Source organism: Dasypus novemcinctus, chromosome 19 (assembly GCF_030445035.2).
Source record: "Dasypus novemcinctus isolate mDasNov1 chromosome 19, mDasNov1.1.hap2, whole genome shotgun sequence".
Taxonomy (NCBI): domain Eukaryota; kingdom Metazoa; phylum Chordata; class Mammalia; order Cingulata; family Dasypodidae; genus Dasypus; species Dasypus novemcinctus.
The window spans coordinates 76607689-76628026 of NC_080691.1; the positions used below are offsets into that span (position 1 = coordinate 76607689).

Below are 20338 nucleotides of genomic sequence, written 5' to 3' on the forward strand. Positions count from 1 at the left end.
CAAGAAGAAAGGAAGAAAGAAAAAGAGGATGGGCAAACGGTGGGGAACGGATAGGGAGAAGAGAGATACAGGTACACACGCGTCACAATTGCAACACTATCTAAAACAACAGCTTCCCCCCGCTTTGCCCTAAAACTCCCCCGTCTGTCTGCCCAAATGGGTCTGCAAGCACCTCCCTTCCCACAAACCCCCAATAGGCCGCCCAGGGCCCACGAACTCCCCAGTACTGCAGATGCTCAAAAAAAAAAAAAAAAAAAAATTAAGTAAAATTTAAAAAAAAAAAACAAAAACAAAAAACAAACAAACAAAAAAAAAAAAAAAAAAAAAAAACAGAAACCCCTCCACAGGCCCGGCTCCGCCCGCCGCGGAGGCTTGGACCGGCTCTGCCCGGCTCCTCACACCGCCTTGGCCTGGCCTGGCTCCGCCCAGCTCCGCTCGCTACAGCGGCCCAGCCGGCTCCGGCGTCCACCTCCCGCCACCGCGGCCTGGATCGGCCCTGCCCGGCTCCGTACCCGCCGCGGCCTGACCCGGGCCCGCCCGGCTCCAAACGCTACCGCGGCCCGCAGCCGGGGCCTGCACCGGCCCCGCCCGGCTCCAAGCGCTACCGCGGCCCGCAGCCGGGGCCTGCACCGGCCCCCCCCCCGGCTCCAAGCGCTACCGCGGCCGGCAGCCGGGACCTGCACCGGCCCCGCCCGGCTCCAAGCGCTACCGCGGCCGGCAGCCGGGGCCTGCACCGGCCCCGCCCGGCTCCAAGCGCTACCGCGGCCCGCAGCCGGGGCCTGCACCGGCCCCGCCCGGCTCCAAGCGCTACCGCGGCCCGCAGCCGGGGCCTGCACCGGGCCCGCCCGGCTCCAAGCGCTACCGCGGCCCGGCTCGGCCTGGCTCGTCTCCGCCTACCCAAGAAGGGAATCCTCTACAGGTAGCTGGGATCTCCGTGTATATTTCACAGACGAATCCTCTCTGTTACCTTCCCTCCAAATCGATGTCCAGACACCTCCGGACCAGCAAAAATCCCGAAACAATCCGGTCCCAAAGAGTCTCCAACGCCGCCCAGCCGATTCCCTGCAGAAGACTCTAACAGGGATGTTCACTCAGCCGCCATCTTGCCCCCCAAAATCATTTTTAATATGAGAACACTTCCTATGGAACTGATAACATATAAAATAAAACTAGTTTATCACCTTTCTTTTTACAAGATGAAAGAGAAAAAATCCCTCGTGATTTTCCAAGGACCCTCTGGAAAATCCGAAAAGAACAACCACCACACCACGGAGCCTAGAGTGCGTACAACTGAAAGCGAGAGGATTGCATCCAGTATCCATGAGGAATCTGAGCCTCCTCTTGACACAGAGGTGCAATGGACACAACCAATCCAATGTCCATAGAGAAAAGGTGGCATTGGAGTGGGAAAAGTGAACATGGTGGCTAATGGGTATGGGGAATGGCAGGAAGAGACGATATGTGGAGGTGTCTTAGGGACTTGGAGCTGCCCTGGATGGTGCTTCAGGGGCAATCATCAGACATTATAAATCCTCACAGGGCCCACTGGATGGAATGGGGGAGAGTATGGGCCATGATGTGGACCATTGACCATGAGGTGCAGAGGTGCCCAGAGACGTACTTACCAAATGCAATGGATGTGTCATGATGATGGGAATAAGTGTTGCTGGGGGGGGGGGAGAGGTGGGGTGGGGGTAGTGGGGTTGAAGGGGTCCTCATATATTTTTTTGTAATGTAATATTTTTACAAAATCAATTTTAAAAAATTAAAAAATAAATAAATAAATAAAACTGTTGTGAATATTGAAGGCAAGAGTGAAATAAAATATTGAGTAGATACAGTCTGGCACATGCTAGAAGACAAAACATATTAACTAATTTCTATTATGATAAGATCTTAATCATCTATAATTTATTCCATGCTAATAAAGTAATATATTATTTATCATCCTAACAACATGTAGCAATATTAAGCATTTTGAGAATTAAGAAGATGATGTGGGAAATGATTTTGGAATTAAGTTTTAGGCCAAAATGAAGTTCTAAAAATAAAGATAGCAGGCTATATGCAATATGGAATATTATAAATAAAGATAACCTTGAGTTAAGAGTCCAGGATTCAAATTGAGGCTCTACTACTGCTAATTATTTGCTCTTGGATAACATGCTAATTAAATTTGGACATAAGTTTCATCTTCTATAGAAAATTATACATCCTCTATAAACTTGGCATAAGGATGCACGTCAAATTATTTTATTTTCAATATAATACTCAACTATATTTTTGTTTTACGTTTTTAATTATGTTTTTAGACTACCACAACTAGAATGTATGTTCTATAAGAAATGTATATTGTCTGTCATGTTTACATTAGTCTGAGGGTATCCAGAATTGTGCCTGGCATGTTGAAGTCATTATGTTATATTTATTAAAAGACTAAATGAAGGAAAAAAAAAGAAGATATTATTTATGGTTCAATTTTTGGGAGGAAACTGTCAAAAGTTGTCATGTTTTAACATTTTGATAAATAGGATCATGGAAAACTGTGAAACAATATTTAGTTTCTTAATGAAAGTCACAACCAAATATTTTGAAATTGAAGAGAGGCAGTAGAATAGTGGTACAAAAATATTTCAACAGTAAGAAAATATTTTCTAAAGTAATTGCATGATGTATATAAAAAGACATGTAGCACAGGAGGATTTTCTAATAAGATACCAAATCTTTCCCTCTAAGCAGGTTACTCAGATGTTTTTGAAAAATCTTTTATTAATACTTATTAAGAGCAGACCAAAATCCTAGGATACCTTATCATTGTAAAAAAAAGAAAATCAAATACTAGTTTTGCATGAACATGCTTTCTATGACAACTCTTAAATATCCTATAAACCTATCAAAACTTAACCACCCATGACCATGACAGATACATCTCTTTTCTGAAAATGTACAACTTTCTATTTCTACTCCGATTGTCCTATCTATTCCTTTTTATCCTTCTGTAAAAACCTGTCATTTTACTTTTAGACAAAACAATTTTCCATTCCCTTAGCAAAACACATCATGCACACCTTACATATTTGTTATCAAAAAGATCCTGTAAACTGCATTCAACACAATATTCTTTAAAATGCAGGTTACACATTTTGATCATCTTAAGGATCTAGCAGAACACTGCATAAATTTAAGAAGAGCACTCCAAACTAGAATTAAATTATATGTTTATGTTATACTTAGTATTGATAATTCCAAAGACATAGCTTTTTTTTAAGTTAATATTCAAGTAGTCCTATTTGCCTAAGGTTTACCTGAATTATATGAAATTTAATTTTTTTTTAAATTTGGATTTACTTCTATGAATGCTCTGTTTTCACTGGAAATATTTGGAGTTTGTTTTCCTTAACCTCTTGAACTACTGGAGTATTTATATATATAAGTGCTTATTTATCTTTAAACCAACTTGAGTAGTGCTCTTTAAAGAGTTTTCTTAAAGTACTTTGGAAATACCATTCAGAGGTAGCAAAATGTCCTACATCAAACATACAGAGAGACACAAATAGAGAACTTATAGCTTCAGTTAAAACTTATTTAGCCCTTTGTCAGACACAAACATAGAAATAAAGAAAACATAGAAATCCTCTGAGCTTACACTTTCTCATTTGGCTTTTGCAAAGAGTTCTTTAATAAAAGTATTTTTCTTGCATTATCTTAGTAAATTCTGAGTACTAAATAAAGTAGACATTTCCTTTAGCTGTTTAATTTTGGAGTTCTTTTTCTAGAGTAATGAGTAATTTTGTCTAATTGGATATTTCCCAAAATGGAAATGGAAATTCCATATTGTGTTTGGTGTGATTTTGCCATTTTGTTAGACTGGTACAGCTTCCAGCCATATAATTTTTTTTTACATATTAAAGAAACTTTAGATTATTTAAATGTTACATAAAAAATATAGGGAACTCCCATGTGTCCCACACCTTCCCCCTACCACACTTTCCCACATTAGCAACATTCTTTATTAGTGTGGTACATTTGCTAAAATTTATCTACACATATTGAAGCACATAGTGGCCTGTGTCTGTCATTACAACATCATTCAGAACAAGTCCAATGTCCCAAAAATGCCCCATATTACCCCTACTCCTCCCTCTCTCTCCCCATAGAACTTCCAGTGACCATTGCTTCCACATCAGTGTTAAAATTTCTTCTTCCATTGCTAGAATAATAATAAGTTTATAGTAGAAAAATAGTAAGTTTATTTTAGTCCATTGTTCATTACCTAATCTTCAGGATTTGGGCATAGTTATGCCCACCCTGCATCTAATCAAAAGGAGACTTGGATCCTCTGGGCAGATGGATGGAACTATCTTGCTTGCAGTTGCAGACTCTCTGTTCCTTGGGATGTTTGTTGTCCATCATCATCACCTTGTTAGTTTGCCTGGGATAATTCAATGAACTAGAGAGTAGGTTTTGCAAATTGGCTGAGATTCAGGGCCCAACTGGCATGTGGACAGACCAAAGATTTAAATGTCTTGGACATACACTTATCAATTTTTACACTAACTATAGCTTCAAATAGAAGGGGTAGAACAGCCATGTGTAGAGAAACCACAGATGAATCCAACTCTTTCACAGTGGGGTGCAAAAATTCCAAAGTAAGGTCCACTGTCAGGGTGCTGAACTCCTTAGCTGTCTGCACCTATAGTGTCTGGGTGACTCTAGAGTCCTTAGGAGCCCCACTATTTACCATGGCAGTCAGAGAGATTCTGCTGAGATGTGCATAAGTATAATCTCTGGAAAGACCTCCTAACTCACTTTAAAATGTCTTAGTCATAAAAATACATTTGTATGTACCATTTCTCCCTTTGGTCAAGGTCTTTCTCCAGGTGCATTGCTAGTTCATGCTTGGTAATAATCCCTTGATGCCAGGGAAGCTCACCCCCAGCTGTCATGTTCCATGTCAGAGGAAAGATAGTGTATTTATAAACTGAGTTTGGCTTAGAGAGATACCACATTTGAGCAACAAGGAGATGCTGAGGAGGTAACTCTTAGGCAACATATGCCAGAGTCCCAGAGTGTCAAGAATAAAATTCTAGATAAGCATGAGGATCCCATCTTTGTAATTTCACTTCTTACCTTGAGCACAGGACAAAGAAACCAGCAGTAGCAGGAATTAAACTGGTTTGTACTGAAAGGCTAGGGACTTAGGCTAAAACTTTGAATTTTCTCATCAATAATATTAACCCCCTAGCTTTTGGACTGATAGCTAGTGAAATCAGAGAGTTCAAATACAGAAATAGTGAAACTCAGAAATGAGAGGGACTCATCAAAGAGTTGCAGGGTACCTAAGAGTTACCTCCTGAGCGCCTCCATGTTGCTCAAATGTGGCCATTCTCTAAGCCAAACTCAGCATGTAAATGCATTACCTTCCCCCTAGTATGGGACATGACTCCTGGGGATGAGCCTCCCAGGCAATGAGGGATTACTACCAAGCACCAGCTGATGATGTAACTAGAAAAAGACCTTGAATAAAAGGGTCAACTCAGACCTACAGAATATCTCAGTCTTCATGTAATATCAGGTGTTAAAAACTGCTTTTTGACCTTGAATAAAAGGGGGAATGGAATGGACAAATTAGTTTATATGGCTGAGTCTCCAAAAAAGAGTTAGGTGGTCATTAGAGGTGTTACACTTATGCATACCTCAGCAGGGTCCCAAAGACAGCGAAAGTAGATTCAAACACACGTACTGGTTCTCCTGACGGCTACAGAGACCCACAGGTTCTGTGGTCATGGCAGATGATTCTGGAGTTCAGTGCCATGTAAGTTGGCCTTCTTTGGAGTTTGTGTTCCTGAGTGTGATGGAGTTGGACTCAGATGTGGTCTTTCTACACATGCCTCTTCTGTCACTATTACTGGACCTGTGGTTGGTGCTGGGGTTGTTGTATACTCAGGAGACCTGAGTCTCTGTACTATCCATGTGACAGCCAGGTCCTGAGCCTCAACAGACTTGCAACTCCTACCTTGTGATTTATTGGACTTACCCTGGCCAGCTAACAGGGAGGTGAAGAAGGTCAGCCACCACACTGGGGAGCCAAGAGTGCCTACAACTACAAGCAGGAGAATTGCATCAACCATCCATGTGGAATCTAAGTACTCTCTTGATATAGAGGTAGAGGGAACATAACCATCCCAGGGTCCACAGGCTGTAGGAATTGAGTATGGATTAAAGTGGACTTCCTGATTTTCTATTATGGAACTATTGTGAGTAGTAATGGAAGAAATTGTAGCATTGATGTGGAGAAAGTGGCCACTGTAGCTGCTGATGTTTGGGAGAAGGAAGAAGAGATATGATGTGGGGGCATTTTCAGGACTTGGAGTTGTTCTGAGTGGCACTGCAGGGACAGATGCTGGACATTCTATGTCCTGCCATGGCCCAATGGTTGGACTGGGGGAGAGTGTAAATGACAATGTAAACCATTATCCATGTGATGCAGCTGTGTTCCAAAATATATTCACCATATGCAATGAATGTACCATGATGATGAAAGAGGTTTTGATGTGGGAGAAGTGGGGTGAGGGGGTTGGGGTTATGTGGAGACCTCTTACATTTCTTGAATGTAACATTTTTAAAAATAAAGAGAATAAAATAAAAGTAACTGTCAACTTTAAAAATAACTAAATAGGGAAATGGACTTGACCCAGTGGTTAGGGTGTCCATCTACCACATGGGAGGTCTGCGTTTCAAACCCTGGGCCTCCTTGAGCTGTGTGGAGCTGGCCCATGTGCAGTGCTAATGCACACAAGGAGTGCCCTGCCATGCAGGGATGTCCCCCGCGTAGGGGAGCCCCATGCGTAAGGAGTGCGCCCCTGTAAGGAGAGCCGCCTAACGCGAAAGAAAGTGCAGCCTGCCCAGGAATGGCACTGCCCACACTTCCCGTGCCGCTGACAACAACAGAAGCGGACAAAGAAACAAGATGCAGGAAATAGACACAGAGAACAGACAACTGGGGCGGGGGGAGGGGGAATTAAATAAATAAATAAATCTTTAAAAAAAGAAACTAACTAAATAAAAATTGACAAAAAACACAAAAAGCAACACTTTGAGATGGTAAGGAGGAAAGAAAACAAAAAGGGTTCAATGGGCATTTTTTTCTGTCTTTTTTATTGTCTCCAAAGTTATTAGTGGTTACCTTTGGATCCTCTCCTCTAAGCCAAAATGGCCAAAAAGCAAAGCAAAACAAAACAAAGCAAAGCAAAACAAAACAAAACAAAAAGAACCCAAGGGAAATAGGTTTAATGGGTCTCATAAATTTTTTAAGAAATTCATAGTTCAGAAAGCGTACAATCCCTAAAATGGAAGAAAGCTTAGAAGAGTGAGGGTAAAATGGCTTCTGTAAATAGGCCAAGATATTCTTAAAGAAAATAATCTCACTCCTTGACACAGGATAGTTTTCCTTATTTGGCTTATCCTTGACCTAGAGGAACTAAGCTACAGAAGAAAAAGGGAGCTGTTGAGTTATGATTGGTTGTTCTTAGGATCAGATTCTGGCATAAGAGGACAGGAACTTAGTTAAGTTTTAATTTGTAGACTTTGCTCTTAGAATGAGTGACTCAGCCTTATGTATCATCTCATAGACATTTATCATTTCTTGTTTTGATAAGAAAAGTCCTATTTTCTTAAAAAATTAGAACAATTTCCAAAATTATTCAAAAAAGTATTTATTAAAGTACCATATCCTGAAAAAAACTTCCTTTTAAGGGCTTATGGACCCACCATACAAATGTTTCATATAATAGAATGGAGAAAAACTTCAAAATTTTGGAGGAATGGACAATATTTCCTATTCAAAAGTAAATAAACCAGAAAATAATGAGAAACATGGAAAATGTAATCTATGTACTGAAAATTAAGTTGGAAATCTCTTATAAAGTACCTTGAAACAAATAATAAAGTACTTTATGAAAAATTACAGTAGTAGTTGAATACATTATGTAACATTACCAGAGTCAAATCTAAACCAATATTCCTGAGACAATTATTGGTCTTGTATTGTATAAAATACTTAGTAATTTAAAATAAATGGTTAAATTGTATAAGCACCTAGCTTAAAAAGTATTATTGGGATGGGACATAGGAGTGAATAGAAAAACAAATAATTCATTTGTAATTGGAAAAAATAGAAGAAATATCTAAGATTCAGGTGAATATTCCTAATAGTTCTTTCTGTAATGAAGATAGTATTCTACATCTGCACAGTCCATTACAAAACTATTAGCCACATATAGCTATTGGACACTTACAATTAGTTTAGTGCTTCTAAAGCATAGAATTTTTAGTTTTATTTAAATTTAATTATGTTAAATAGTCACATATGTTTATTGCTTACTGTACTGAACAGAAAAGACCTAGAATCTTGGAAAAGACAATTAAAAATAATGAAATAGATTTTTTAAAAATGAATAAGGGAAACACATAGCCAAAAATAGTAAATTAGAATGGTGACACAAAGTGGATACAATAAAAATGGAAGATATTTCTTTGGAATAAAAAATGTCTGATATACTCAGGACTTATAAAAGTGCAAATAAATTTGGATTGCTCTCATCTGTTGTTTGAAGAACTCACCAGACCTCCAAAATTGGAAGAAATGGTGAGATCAACAAGGTTCTAGACAGGTTACAAAAGAAAGTAGTACTTTCATCTCTACTCAAATTCCTGCTCTGTCCAGTTTCTTCCACTTCAGGTGAGTATAACCTCAATTTTTGCATTCCTTTTAAAAACAGTCTAACTACATAAGGTCTATATTGTAGGTGGTCACACCCTGATTACACTGATAATAAAACTAGTCAGTGCTTCATTCTGTGGAACACATACTGTTCATCTTCAGTGGACTTACCAGATAAGTTCAAAATTATATCGTTCAGATGATGTTGGATATGTGAGGATACTGTGAAGAAAAATGATGAAGATTCGTTTGTTTCTTCATTTGTAATTTCTTTTGGTTTCATTGTGTACTAAGAAATATTCAAGGTCCTGGAGATTCATTAGGGATCCTAATACACTGGTTCTCTATAGATAAAGGGCTGGAATTCTCACATAAATCTGGAAAAAATAAATGGAAGATGAATAAATATGGACATTTCAACAGGCCTAATGATGTGACAAAATTTCAACAGGTTACTAAGATGAAGAATGGATGATAGGAATGGTAGGGTAGAAGCTGCATAGTAATCTCTAGAAAAGGATGAACATGTTAGTAATTATCTGAAAGAATATAGGAAGCCAATTTTATATTTCTTTTTATAAGGGGAAATTATGTAAAGATTATAGTATGTAACAATGCATGACATAATTTTATTGTCATTTCATTCACAATTGAATTGTATAAATATTTGAGAAGTCTTCAAAAGATTTCTTCTTAATTTGTCATTTTTATTTTATCATGAATATGGTATCATTTGTTCATAAAAAGTTAATATGAGAAAAATAAGTGTTCATTAAAATTTAGAACAAAATCCTTATATTCCCATTTATACAGCAAAATATATGTTTTATCATCTAGAGAAAATTGGATTTCTTTGAATAAAATGCCATTCACTTTCTTTCTTTATTTGTTCAACTTTTATTGAGGTGAAATTCACATAACATAAAATTAACCATTTTAAAAGTAAAGTCAGTGACATTTAGTACATTCACCATATTGTGCATCAACTATATCTAATTTCAGAAAATTTTATCAACTCCAAAGGAAACTTCATACCTACAAAAGAAGTATTTCCATATTCCCCACTACCCCTAATCCCTGTCAACCATTAATCATCTTTTTCTCCCTATTGATTTCCCTAGTCTGGATATTGCATATAAATGGAATCTTTTTAAAATGTGACTTTTTTCAATCTGGCCTAAGTTTTGAAAACACTGAGTATGCTTTCAAGTCTTTTCCATGGTATAACTTATGCCATTACTTCATTCCATTTTATGTCTGAACAAAATTCCAATGTATGGATACCACACATTTGGTTATCCATTTATTAGGTGAAAGAAATTTGGGTTGTTTGTGTTATTATAAACAATGCTAATATGGATATTTGTTCATATTACCTACCAGCTATGTACAAGGATTCCAATTTCTCCACATCCTCACCAACAGATATTTTAGATTTTCGAAAAGTATACTCATACCAGCAGGTTTGGAGTGACTTCACATTTTGATGTTAATTTCCATATCTCTAACAACTAAAGACCTTGAGCATTATTTCATGTGTTTATCTAATGGCATATATTCCCTGAAAAAAATGTTATTCAAATACTTTGCCCATTTTTGTTTAGATTATTTGTCTTTATTTTAAAGGGGAAGGAATTTAAAAAATATATTCATTTTGGAATATTAGGCTCTTCTCAGACATATGTTGGGAAAGTATTTTTTCCTTTATTCAGGTTATCTTTTCACAATGTGGATAGGGTTCCCTTTGATTAAAAAGTTTTTAATTCCTGTGAAAAACAGTTTGACTATTTTAGTTTCTAGTGATTTTAATTTCATATCTAAGCATCAATTGCCATGGCCAAAATAATGAAGAATCTCCCCAATATTTACTTGTAAGTGTGGTGTAGTTTTGCTCTTACATATATCATTCCAAATGCCTTAATTATTTTGTAAATATTTTAAGGTAAGTTTCAAAATTTATGCTTTGCATATTCAGTTGTTTCACCACCATATGATGAAGGCACTGTGCTATCCTGAGTGGAAGACCTTGGTGCAATGTGTGTTGAAAGTAAATTGATGAAATATATATATTTCTGAACTATCAATTCTATTCCATTATTTAGATGTTTACCTTTGTGTCAGTGTCTCACTATTTTAATAAATGTAGATTTGTATTATATTTTGAAATATAGATTTTGATATCTTCTAGTTTTGTTCTTTTACAATATAATTTTATCTATTAAGATCACTTTATAATTCCAAGATTTCAAGCATTTGCTCTTAAATTTATTTTTTTAGGGAAGCAGGTTGGTCCAAATGAATAGGGCATCCAGCTACCACATGGGAGGTCCAAGGTTCAAACCCAGGGCCTCCTTGACCTGTGTGGAGCTGGCCCACATTCAGAACTGATGTGCACAAGGAGTGCCCTGCCATGCAGGGGTATCCCCCACATAGGGGAGCCCCATGCACAAGGAGTGTGCCCCTTAAGGAGAACTGCCCAGTGCAAAAAAAGTGCAGCCTGCCCAGGAATGGTGCCACACACAGAGAGAGCTGACACAGCAAGATGGCTCAACAAAAAATGAGACACAGATTCTGGGGGCCACTGGCAAGAATACAAGTGGACACAGAAGAACATGCAGTGAATGGAGACAGAGAGCACACAAATGGGTGGGCAGGGAAGGAGAGAGAAATAAATACAAAATAAATAAATCTTTAAAAAATTTATTTTTTAAACAAATCAACTTTATTGATAGTAATGCATAAAATTTATTTGAAATGTATTGTCAATATTTGTTATCATCACATAGTTGTGCATTCATCACATCTTTTAATGTAGTATTGTATTCAGTTAAAGTATTTTATTAACAATTTTTTTGATAATTTTGTTGACAATATTTATTAGGGAAATGAGTCTATAAATTTCTTTTTTAATAGCATTATCTGGCTTTGGTATTAGGGTGATATTGACCTAGTAGAATGAGTTCTACTTGTTCAATTTTTTGGAAGAATTTGAGTAATATTGGTATTAAATATTCTTCAAATGCTTGGTTGAACTCCCCTGTGAAACAATCTGGTCCTGGGGTTTTCATTTTGGTGAGTTCTTTGATGATGGTTTCAATCACTTTACTTGTGATTGGTGTGTTTTTGTCTACTATTTCTTTAAGGGTCAGTGTAGTTTGTATATTTCTAGGAATTTTTCCATTTCATCTACATTTTCTACTTTGTTGGCATACACTTGTTTATAATACACTATTTTTTAATAAACAAATCAATATTATTGATACATATTAATAAAGCATACAATTCATCCAAAGTATACAATCAATGGTATTTGGTGTAATATCATAGTTGTGCATTTATCACTTCAGTCATTATTAGAGCATTTTCATTATTTCAATAATAAGAAATAGCTATATCTGGCTATTGCAGATTATTTTTTACTAAGCAGTTTTATTGAGATATATTTACATACCTTATGATCTATTCAAAGTGCATAATAGTCATTGGTTTTAGTATAATCACAATGTTGTGCATTCATCATGATGAAAAGTTTTACATTTCATTACTTCAAACAGAAAATGTCCACATCCTTTAGCATTCTTTCCCCAATCCTACATAACAATGAATCTAATTTCATCTTTATAAATCTATATATATTTGCATTTTATATAAATGGAGTCACGCAATTTGTTTCACAATATATTTAGTTCATAGTAGCACAAGCACACACTATTTGTCTTCTTGTGTCTGTCTTGCTTCACTTAACGTAAAGTCCTCCAGGTTCCTCCATGTTTTCATATGCTTTATGACTTCCTTTTTTCCTACAGGTACATGATATTCCATCATGTGAATATGTCACAGTTTGTTAATCCATTCATTGGTTGATGGATACTTGGGTTGTTTCCAACTTTTGGCAATCATGAATAATGTTGCTATGAATGTTATTGTGTGGATATCTGTTCATGTCACTGATCTCAGTTCTTCTGGGTATATATCCAGTGATAGTATTGCAGGGTCACATGGCAAATCTATATTCAAATTCTTTAGGAATTGCCAAACAGTCCTCCACAGTGATTGTACTATTCTACTTTCCCACCAACAGAATATGTTTACTTATTTATCCACATCACCTCCAACACTTGTAGTTCTCTGTCTTTTTGTGTGTGTGTTTTTGCTTTTTTAAAATTTATTTATTAATTCATTTTTTTAATATTACATTCAAAAAATATGAGGTCCTCATATACTATACCCCCCACCCCCCACACCCCACTACTCCCTAGTTCTCTGTCTTAATAGTGGCCATCTTAATAGTGGCCATTCTGATAGGTGTGAAATGATATCTCATTGTAGTTTTGATTTGCATTTCCCTAATCATTCATGATGTTGAACACTTTTTTCAGATTTTTTTTTTCCACTTGTCTTTCTTCTTTGGACAAATGTCTCTGTTCAAGTCTTTTGCCTAATTTTAACTGAATCATTTGTCTTTTTATTGTTTAATTGTAACATTCCTTTATATATAATGGATATTAACACTTATTGGACATGTAATTGCCAAATATTTTCCCCCATTGAATTGGCTGCATTTTTACCCTTTTGACAAAGTCATTTGAGGTGCAAAAGCATATAATTTTGAGGAGGTCTGACTTATCTGTTTTTTCTCTTGTATGTGCTTTGGGTGTAAGGTCCAAGAAACCACTACCTATCAAATGTTCTTTAAATGTTTTCCTATGGTTTCATCTAGTAGTTCTTTGTTCCTGACTTTTATATGCAGGTCTCTGATCCACTTTGAGTTGATTCTTGTCTAGGGAGTGAGGTAGGAATCCTCTTCCATTCTTTTGGTTATGGATATCCATTTCTCCAAGCACCATTTTTTGAAGAGACTGTTTTGTCCCATTACCAATAACTAGGTAGGTTGGTAAAAAATCAATTGGCCTTAGAGGTCAGGGTTTATTTCTGGACTCTCAATTCCATTTCACTGAACAATGTGTCTATCTTCATACCAGTACAATGCTATTTTGACCACTGTAGCTTTGTAATATGTTCCAACGTAATGTAAAATTCTCATGTCACTCTACCTTTTTAGACTGCTTTTGGCTATTCAGGTGCACTTTACCTTCCAAATGAATTTGGTAATTGCCTTTTCTATTTCCTTAGAGTAGTCTGTTGTTATTTTCATTGGTATTGCAATGAATCTATAAATCTCTTTGGGTGGGATTGACATCTTCATAATATTTATTCCTCCAATCCATGAGCACAGAATGTCTTTGCATTTGTTTAGGTCTTTATTGATTTCTTTTAGGAATTTTTTTTAGTTTTCTGCATATAGATCATCCACTTCTTTGATTTAATTGATTCCTATGTATTTGAGCCATATTGTTGCTATTGTAAATGGAATTTTCCCTCTGATTTCCTCTTCAGATTGTTCAATACTAGTATATTAAAACATTACTGGTTTTTGCATGTTGATCTTGTATCCTGCATTTTGCTGAACTCATTAGCTCAGGTAGCTTGGTTGTGGATACTTCAGAGTTTCCTAAATACAAGATCATGTCATCCATAAACAGTGACAGTTTTACTTCCTCTTTCCTATTTGGATGCCTTTAATTTTTTCTTGTCTAATTCCTCTAGCTAGAACTCCTAGTATCATGTTCAAAACAATATTGACAGTGGACATCCTTGTTTTCTTCCCAATATTAGAGGGAAATATTTCAACCATTCCCCCACTGCATACTATGTGGCTTGTGTGTTTTTCATATAAGATTTTTATCATATTGAGGAAATTTCCTTCTATTCCTATTTTTGAAATATTTTTTTATCAAGAAAGAATGATGGATTTTGTTGAATACCTTTTCTCCATCAATCAAAATGATCATGTGGTTTTTCCCTCTAATTTGTTAATGTAGTGTATTATGTATATTGATTTTCTTATGTTGAACCAGCCTTGCATACAGGAATAAATCCCACTTTGTCATAATGTACAAGCCTTTTGATATGCTGATGGATTCAATTTGCAAGTATTTTCTTGAGAAATTTTTACCATCTATGCTCACTAGAGAAATTGGTCTGTAATTTTCTCTACTTGTAGTGCCTTTGTTTGGCTTTGCAATTAGAGAGATGTTGGCTTCATAAAATGTGTTGGGTAATTTTCCCTCCTCTTAAATTTCTTCAATGAGTTTAAACAGAATTGGTGTTAATTCTTTTCAAAATTCTTGGTAGAATTCATCTGTCAAGTTATCTGGTCCTAGACTTTACTTAGTTGAGAGATTTTTGAAGACAGATTTAATATTTAAATGTAACTTGTTTGTTATGTTCTTGAATTTCTTGCATTGTCAGTGTAGGTTGTTTGTGCATTTCTAGGAATTTGTCCATTTCCTCTAGGTTGTCTAGTCTGTTGGCCTACAGTTTCTCATGATATCCTCCTGTGATCCTTTTTGCTTTTGTGGGTTCATTTTTTTGTTGTTATTTATTTTTTAATGTTATATTAAAAAATATGAGGTCCCCATATACCTCCCACCCCCTCACCTTATCCTCCCCCCATAACAACCTCCTCAATCATCATTAGACATTCATTGCATTTGGTGAATACATCTCTGAGCACCACTGCACCTCATGATCAATGGTCCACACTATAGCCCACAATCTCCCACAGTCCACCCAGTGGGCCATGGGAGAACATACAATGTCCAGTAACTGTCCCTGCAGCACCACCCAGGATAACTCCAAGTCCCAAAAATGCCCCCACATCACATCTCTTTCTCCCACTCCCTACCCCCAGCAACCACCATGTCCATTTTCTCCACACCAATGCCACATTTTCTTCGATTACTAATCACAATAGTTCATGAATAGAATATCAGTAAGTCCACACTAATCCATACTCTATTCCTCCAGCCTGTGGACCTTAGAATGGTGTGTCCAATCCACATCTATATCAAGAGGGGGCTTAGATTCCACATGGATGCTGGATGCAATTCTCCTGCTTTCAGATGTAGGCACTCTTGGCTCCCTGGTGTTGTGGTTGACCTTCTTCACCTCCATATTAGCTGAGTGGGGTAAGTCCAACAAACCAGAGTGTAGGAGTTGCAAGTCTGTTGAGGCTCAGGGCCTGGCTATCACATGGTCAGTCTAGAGATTCAGGTCCCCTAGGTATGCATTAAACCCCAGCACCAACTACAGTTCCAGTAAAAGTAACAGAAAAGAGTTGTGGACATAGATCGCATCTAAGTCCAGCTCCATCACACAGAAACACAAACTCCAAAATAGGGCCAACTGACATGGCACTGAACTCCATCTGCCATGACCATAGAACCTGTGGGTCTCTGTAGCCCTCAGAAGAACCAATACCTGGGGTTGTATCTACTTTATCTGTCTCTGGGACTCTGGTCAGGTGTGCATAAGGGCAACCCCTCTGATAAACTCCCAGCTCTTTTTGGAGACTCATAGCCATATAAACTCATTTGTCCTTTCCATTTCCCCCTTTTACTCCTCCTGGTATTATATGTAAATTGAGATATTCTGCTGGTCCGAGCTGACTCTTTTATTCAAGGTCATTTTCTAGTTACATCATCAGCTGGTACTTGGTAGTAATCCCTCGGCTCCAGGGGGGCTCGTTCCCAGGAGTCACGTCCCAAGCTGGTGGGAAGGCAACAAATTTACATGCTGAGTTTGGCTTCAAGACTGGCCATATTTGAGCAACACAGGTGATCTCAGGAGATAACTCTTAGGCACTTGTGGGTTCATTTTTAAACTCTCTCCTTTCAGTTCTGATTGAATTTATTTGCATCTCTCTTTTTCCTTTCTCAGTCTCCCTAGGGATTTGTCAATTTTATTGATCTTCTCAAAGAATGAGGTTTTGCTTTTGTGGATTTTCTCTATAGTTTTTTTTCTCAATTTCACTTATTTCTACTCTAATCTTTATTATTTCTTTCTGCTTACTTTTGAATTGGTTAGTTGTTGATTTTCTTGTTTATCCAGTTTTTCAGTAAGTGTTTTGATTTTAGCACTTCCTTCTTTACTTAATATAGTTATTTAGTGCTATCCATTTCCCTCTCAAAACTGCTTTTGCTGTATCTCATACATTTTGATAATTTGTGATTTCATTTTCATTTTTCTCAATATACTTACTGATTTCAATTGCAATTTCTTCTTTGACTCACTGATTATTTAAGAGTGTGTTGGTTAGCCTCCACACTTTTGTGAATTTACCTCTTTCTTTTTATTGATTTCCAGTTTCATTCCATTATGATCTGGGAAGTAACTGTGTAATTTCAATCTTTTTATATTCATTGAGAGCTACATTGTGCCCTAATGTGTTCTATCCTGGATAAAAATCCATGGGCACATGAGTAGAATATATAACCTGCTGAGTTTTGTGGCAATGTTCTTTATATGTCTTTTATGTCTAGTTCATTTATCATATAGTTAAAGGTCTCTGTTACTTTGTTGATATTCTTTCTAGCTGTTCAATCTAGTTATGTGTGTGGTGTGGTCAAATCTCTAGTGATTATTGTAGAGCTGTCTATTTCTCCCTTCATTTTTGCCAGAGTTTTCCTCATGTATTTTGGGGTACCCTGACCAGGTGCAATAGATACTTATGACTATTATATCTTTCTGATGGATTGTCCATTTTATTAATATGTAATGGCCTTCTGTATCTCTTATAACTCTTGCATTTAAAGTCTGTTTTGTCTGATATTAGTATAGCTAACCCTGCTCTTTTTTATTACTATTTATGTGGAGTATGTTTTTCCAAACTTTCACTTTAGCTGGTTTGTACCCCTGGGTCTAAGGTGAGTCACCTGTTTGCAGAATATGGATTGCTCATGTTTTTTTAATCAATTCTGTTAGCCTATATCTGTTGATTGGGGAAAGTAATTCATTCATGTTCAGTGATATTACTGTAAATGCACTATTGTTGGAAAAATTGAAACATTTTATAAAATATTACCCACATACATTCTTAACAAATCATTTTTATTGATACATATTAATAAAGGACTCAGTTGATCCAATTTGTTTATTGTTATTATTGTAAAAATGAAAACGCTCTACTCATGATTGAAATGATGAGTTCATAATTCTGTGGTTATACAAAATACCATTGATTATAAATCCATTATTTATTTCCATCCTTTTATTCTTTGGTTTTTATTTTCTGCATTTTCTTTTTGTCTGGCATTTCACTCTTTTGGTTATCCTTTCTCCTATTCTTTCTTTTATACACTCCTCAAAACCTCCCTCTCCAGTCTTTTTCTTTCAGGTTCTTAGGCTTCCTTTACTATTTCCTGCAAAGTTGGGTTCTTTTTCATGATCTCTCTTAATTTCTGTTTGTTTGTAAATATTTTATACTCACTTTCAAAGAAGGATTTTCTTGATAAACAATTCTCATTTGGCAGTTTTTCTCTTTCAGTCTCTAATTGTATCATACCACTGTCTTCTCACCTCTGTCACTTCTCATGAGAAATCTGCAATAAGTCTTACTGGGTGTCCCTTTTATGTGATGGTTTAACTTCTCCCTTGCTGTTCTCAGAATTTTCTCTTTATCTTTGATGTCTGACATTTTGAATAGTATGTGCCTCAGAATAGACCTATTTATATTTATTCTGATTGGGGTACATGCATTTCTTGCACATGTAAGTTCTTTTCTTTTGTGAGAGTTGGGAAATTTTCAACTATTTTTTCCTTAAATAGTTTTTTTGACTCTTTTCCCTTCTCTTCCCATTCTAAAACTCCCATGACATATATGTGGTTGAGTTTCGTGTTTTCATTCAACTCCCTGAGTCCCTGGCACTTTTACCTGTTCTTTTCTCTCTCTGTTCTTTTCTCTCTTCAGTTCCAGCTATTCTGTCTTTGGCATCACTTATTCATTCTTCTATCTGTTGTATGCCTCTGGCGTGTTTTGATCTACCTATCATGTCTTTCATTAACATGAGCTGTGTTATTTTCTATTCAGGTTTTCAAAATCTTCATTTTGTTTATGCAGTGTCTTTTTTTTTTTTAAGAGCAAAGTTTTTTTATTTGTTCATTTCTTGCATTTAAAATATTCTTCAATGACATCCTTGGCCTGAGATTCTTTGCCATAGTCCTTAACAACCACACAACTGCAGCCAACTACTTTACGGGGTTTGCCCTTTCTGTTGATTTTACAGAGTCCTACTCATTTACCTAGTTTCTTGTTGTTATCAACCTTAATTAGGTGGATTTGGTGCTCAGCACAAAGGGCCTCCACCAGCTTGACATACACGGGTTCATCACAGTTGGAGGCAAGCACATAAAGATGGTCTTGGTGCTTGTCTAAGGCTTTGGCAGCTTCACGGATCCCATGTGCTAGGCCATTGTGGATGAGGGCAGTTTTTAGCACCTCTTGTAATGCAGTATTGACATCCATTACACCTCCAGCAACAATGCCTTCCTCAGCCATGGCGGTGGTTTATGGGTGGAGCCGAATCTTGAAATCCCCTGAGCCTCCACCTCTGCATAGCTCCGCGGCAGCAGGGAAAGACTCTGTCTTCTTGATGTCTTTTATCTCTTTAATTATATTGTCTTTCAACTCATTAATTAGACTTCAGAAATTTATATGCTTCTCGTTAAGTAGTTGTCTAAAATCCTGCACCTCTTCTAGGTTTCCATATATTTCTTTCTTTGGTCCATATCCTCCAATTTTTTAGTAAGGCTCATAACTTTTTGATTTCTAATTATATGATAAGAATGGTGAATTGATTCAGGTGCTCAATTTCTCTCTCTTTTTGTAGTGATTTAGTGGCAGCAGGCTGTATTACTGCTCTTCTTTGATTCTTGGTTCAACCTGGATATTTAGAATTGGCTCTATTTGATCAAAACTGAGCTCTAGAACTAGTAATGGGTTGCTCCTACCTAGGGCTTTAGAAAGTGAGCATATAAAGGCCAGAAAAAGCCTCTCATTTGCTTTTTTATTTCTTTTTTTTTTAAGATTTATTTTTATTTAATTCCCCTCCCCTTCCCCAGTTGTCTGTTTTCTGTGTCTTTTTGCTGCGTCTTGTTTCTTTGTCCGCTTCTGTTGTCGATAGCGGCACGGGAAGTGTGGGCGGTGCCATTCCTGGACAGGCTGCACTTTGTTTCACGCTGGGCGGCTCTCCTTATGGGGTGCACTCCTTGCGCGTGGGGCTCCCCTACGCGGGGGACACCCCTGGGTGGGGCGGCACTCCTTGCGCGCATCAGCACTGCACATGGGCCAGCTCCACACGGGTCAAGGAGGCCCGGGGCTTGAACCGCGGACCTCCCATGTGGTAGACGGATGCCCTAACCATTGGGCCAAAGTCCATTTCCCTCATTTGCTTTTTTAAAAGATTTATTTCTTTATTTCTCTCCCCCCCCATTGTCTCATTTACTTTTCATTTCCTCACATGCACTTCACTTGCCTGCCATCAGATGGCACACTTTGGGAGTCCTCTCACTTCAATGCCTCCTTTGAGTTTGCTTGCTGTAATAGACTAGATAATTGTGATAAAAGTTCCTCCCTTGGGGAGGATTGCATCCAGTAACCATGTGGAATCTGAGCCTCCTCTTGACATAGAGGTGCAACGGACACAACCAATCCAAAGTCCACAGAGAAAAGGTGGCATTGGAGTGGGAAAAGTGGACATGGTGGCTGATGGGTAT

At 37.3% G+C, this 20338-nt stretch overlaps 1 protein-coding gene across 1 annotated transcript in view; it reads right to left on the reverse strand.

The window, feature by feature from the left end:
* LOC101442062 (small ribosomal subunit protein eS12-like) overlaps positions 1-19121 on the reverse strand; it is a 71524-nt gene extending 52403 nt beyond the window's left edge. The window contains exon 1 of the mRNA XM_071209686.1: positions 18866-19121. Within this exon, the coding sequence (XP_071065787.1) occupies positions 18866-19121 (256 nt within the window). The remainder of the gene's footprint in view (positions 1-18865) is intronic.
* Between the last annotated feature and the right edge of the window lie 1217 nt (positions 19122-20338).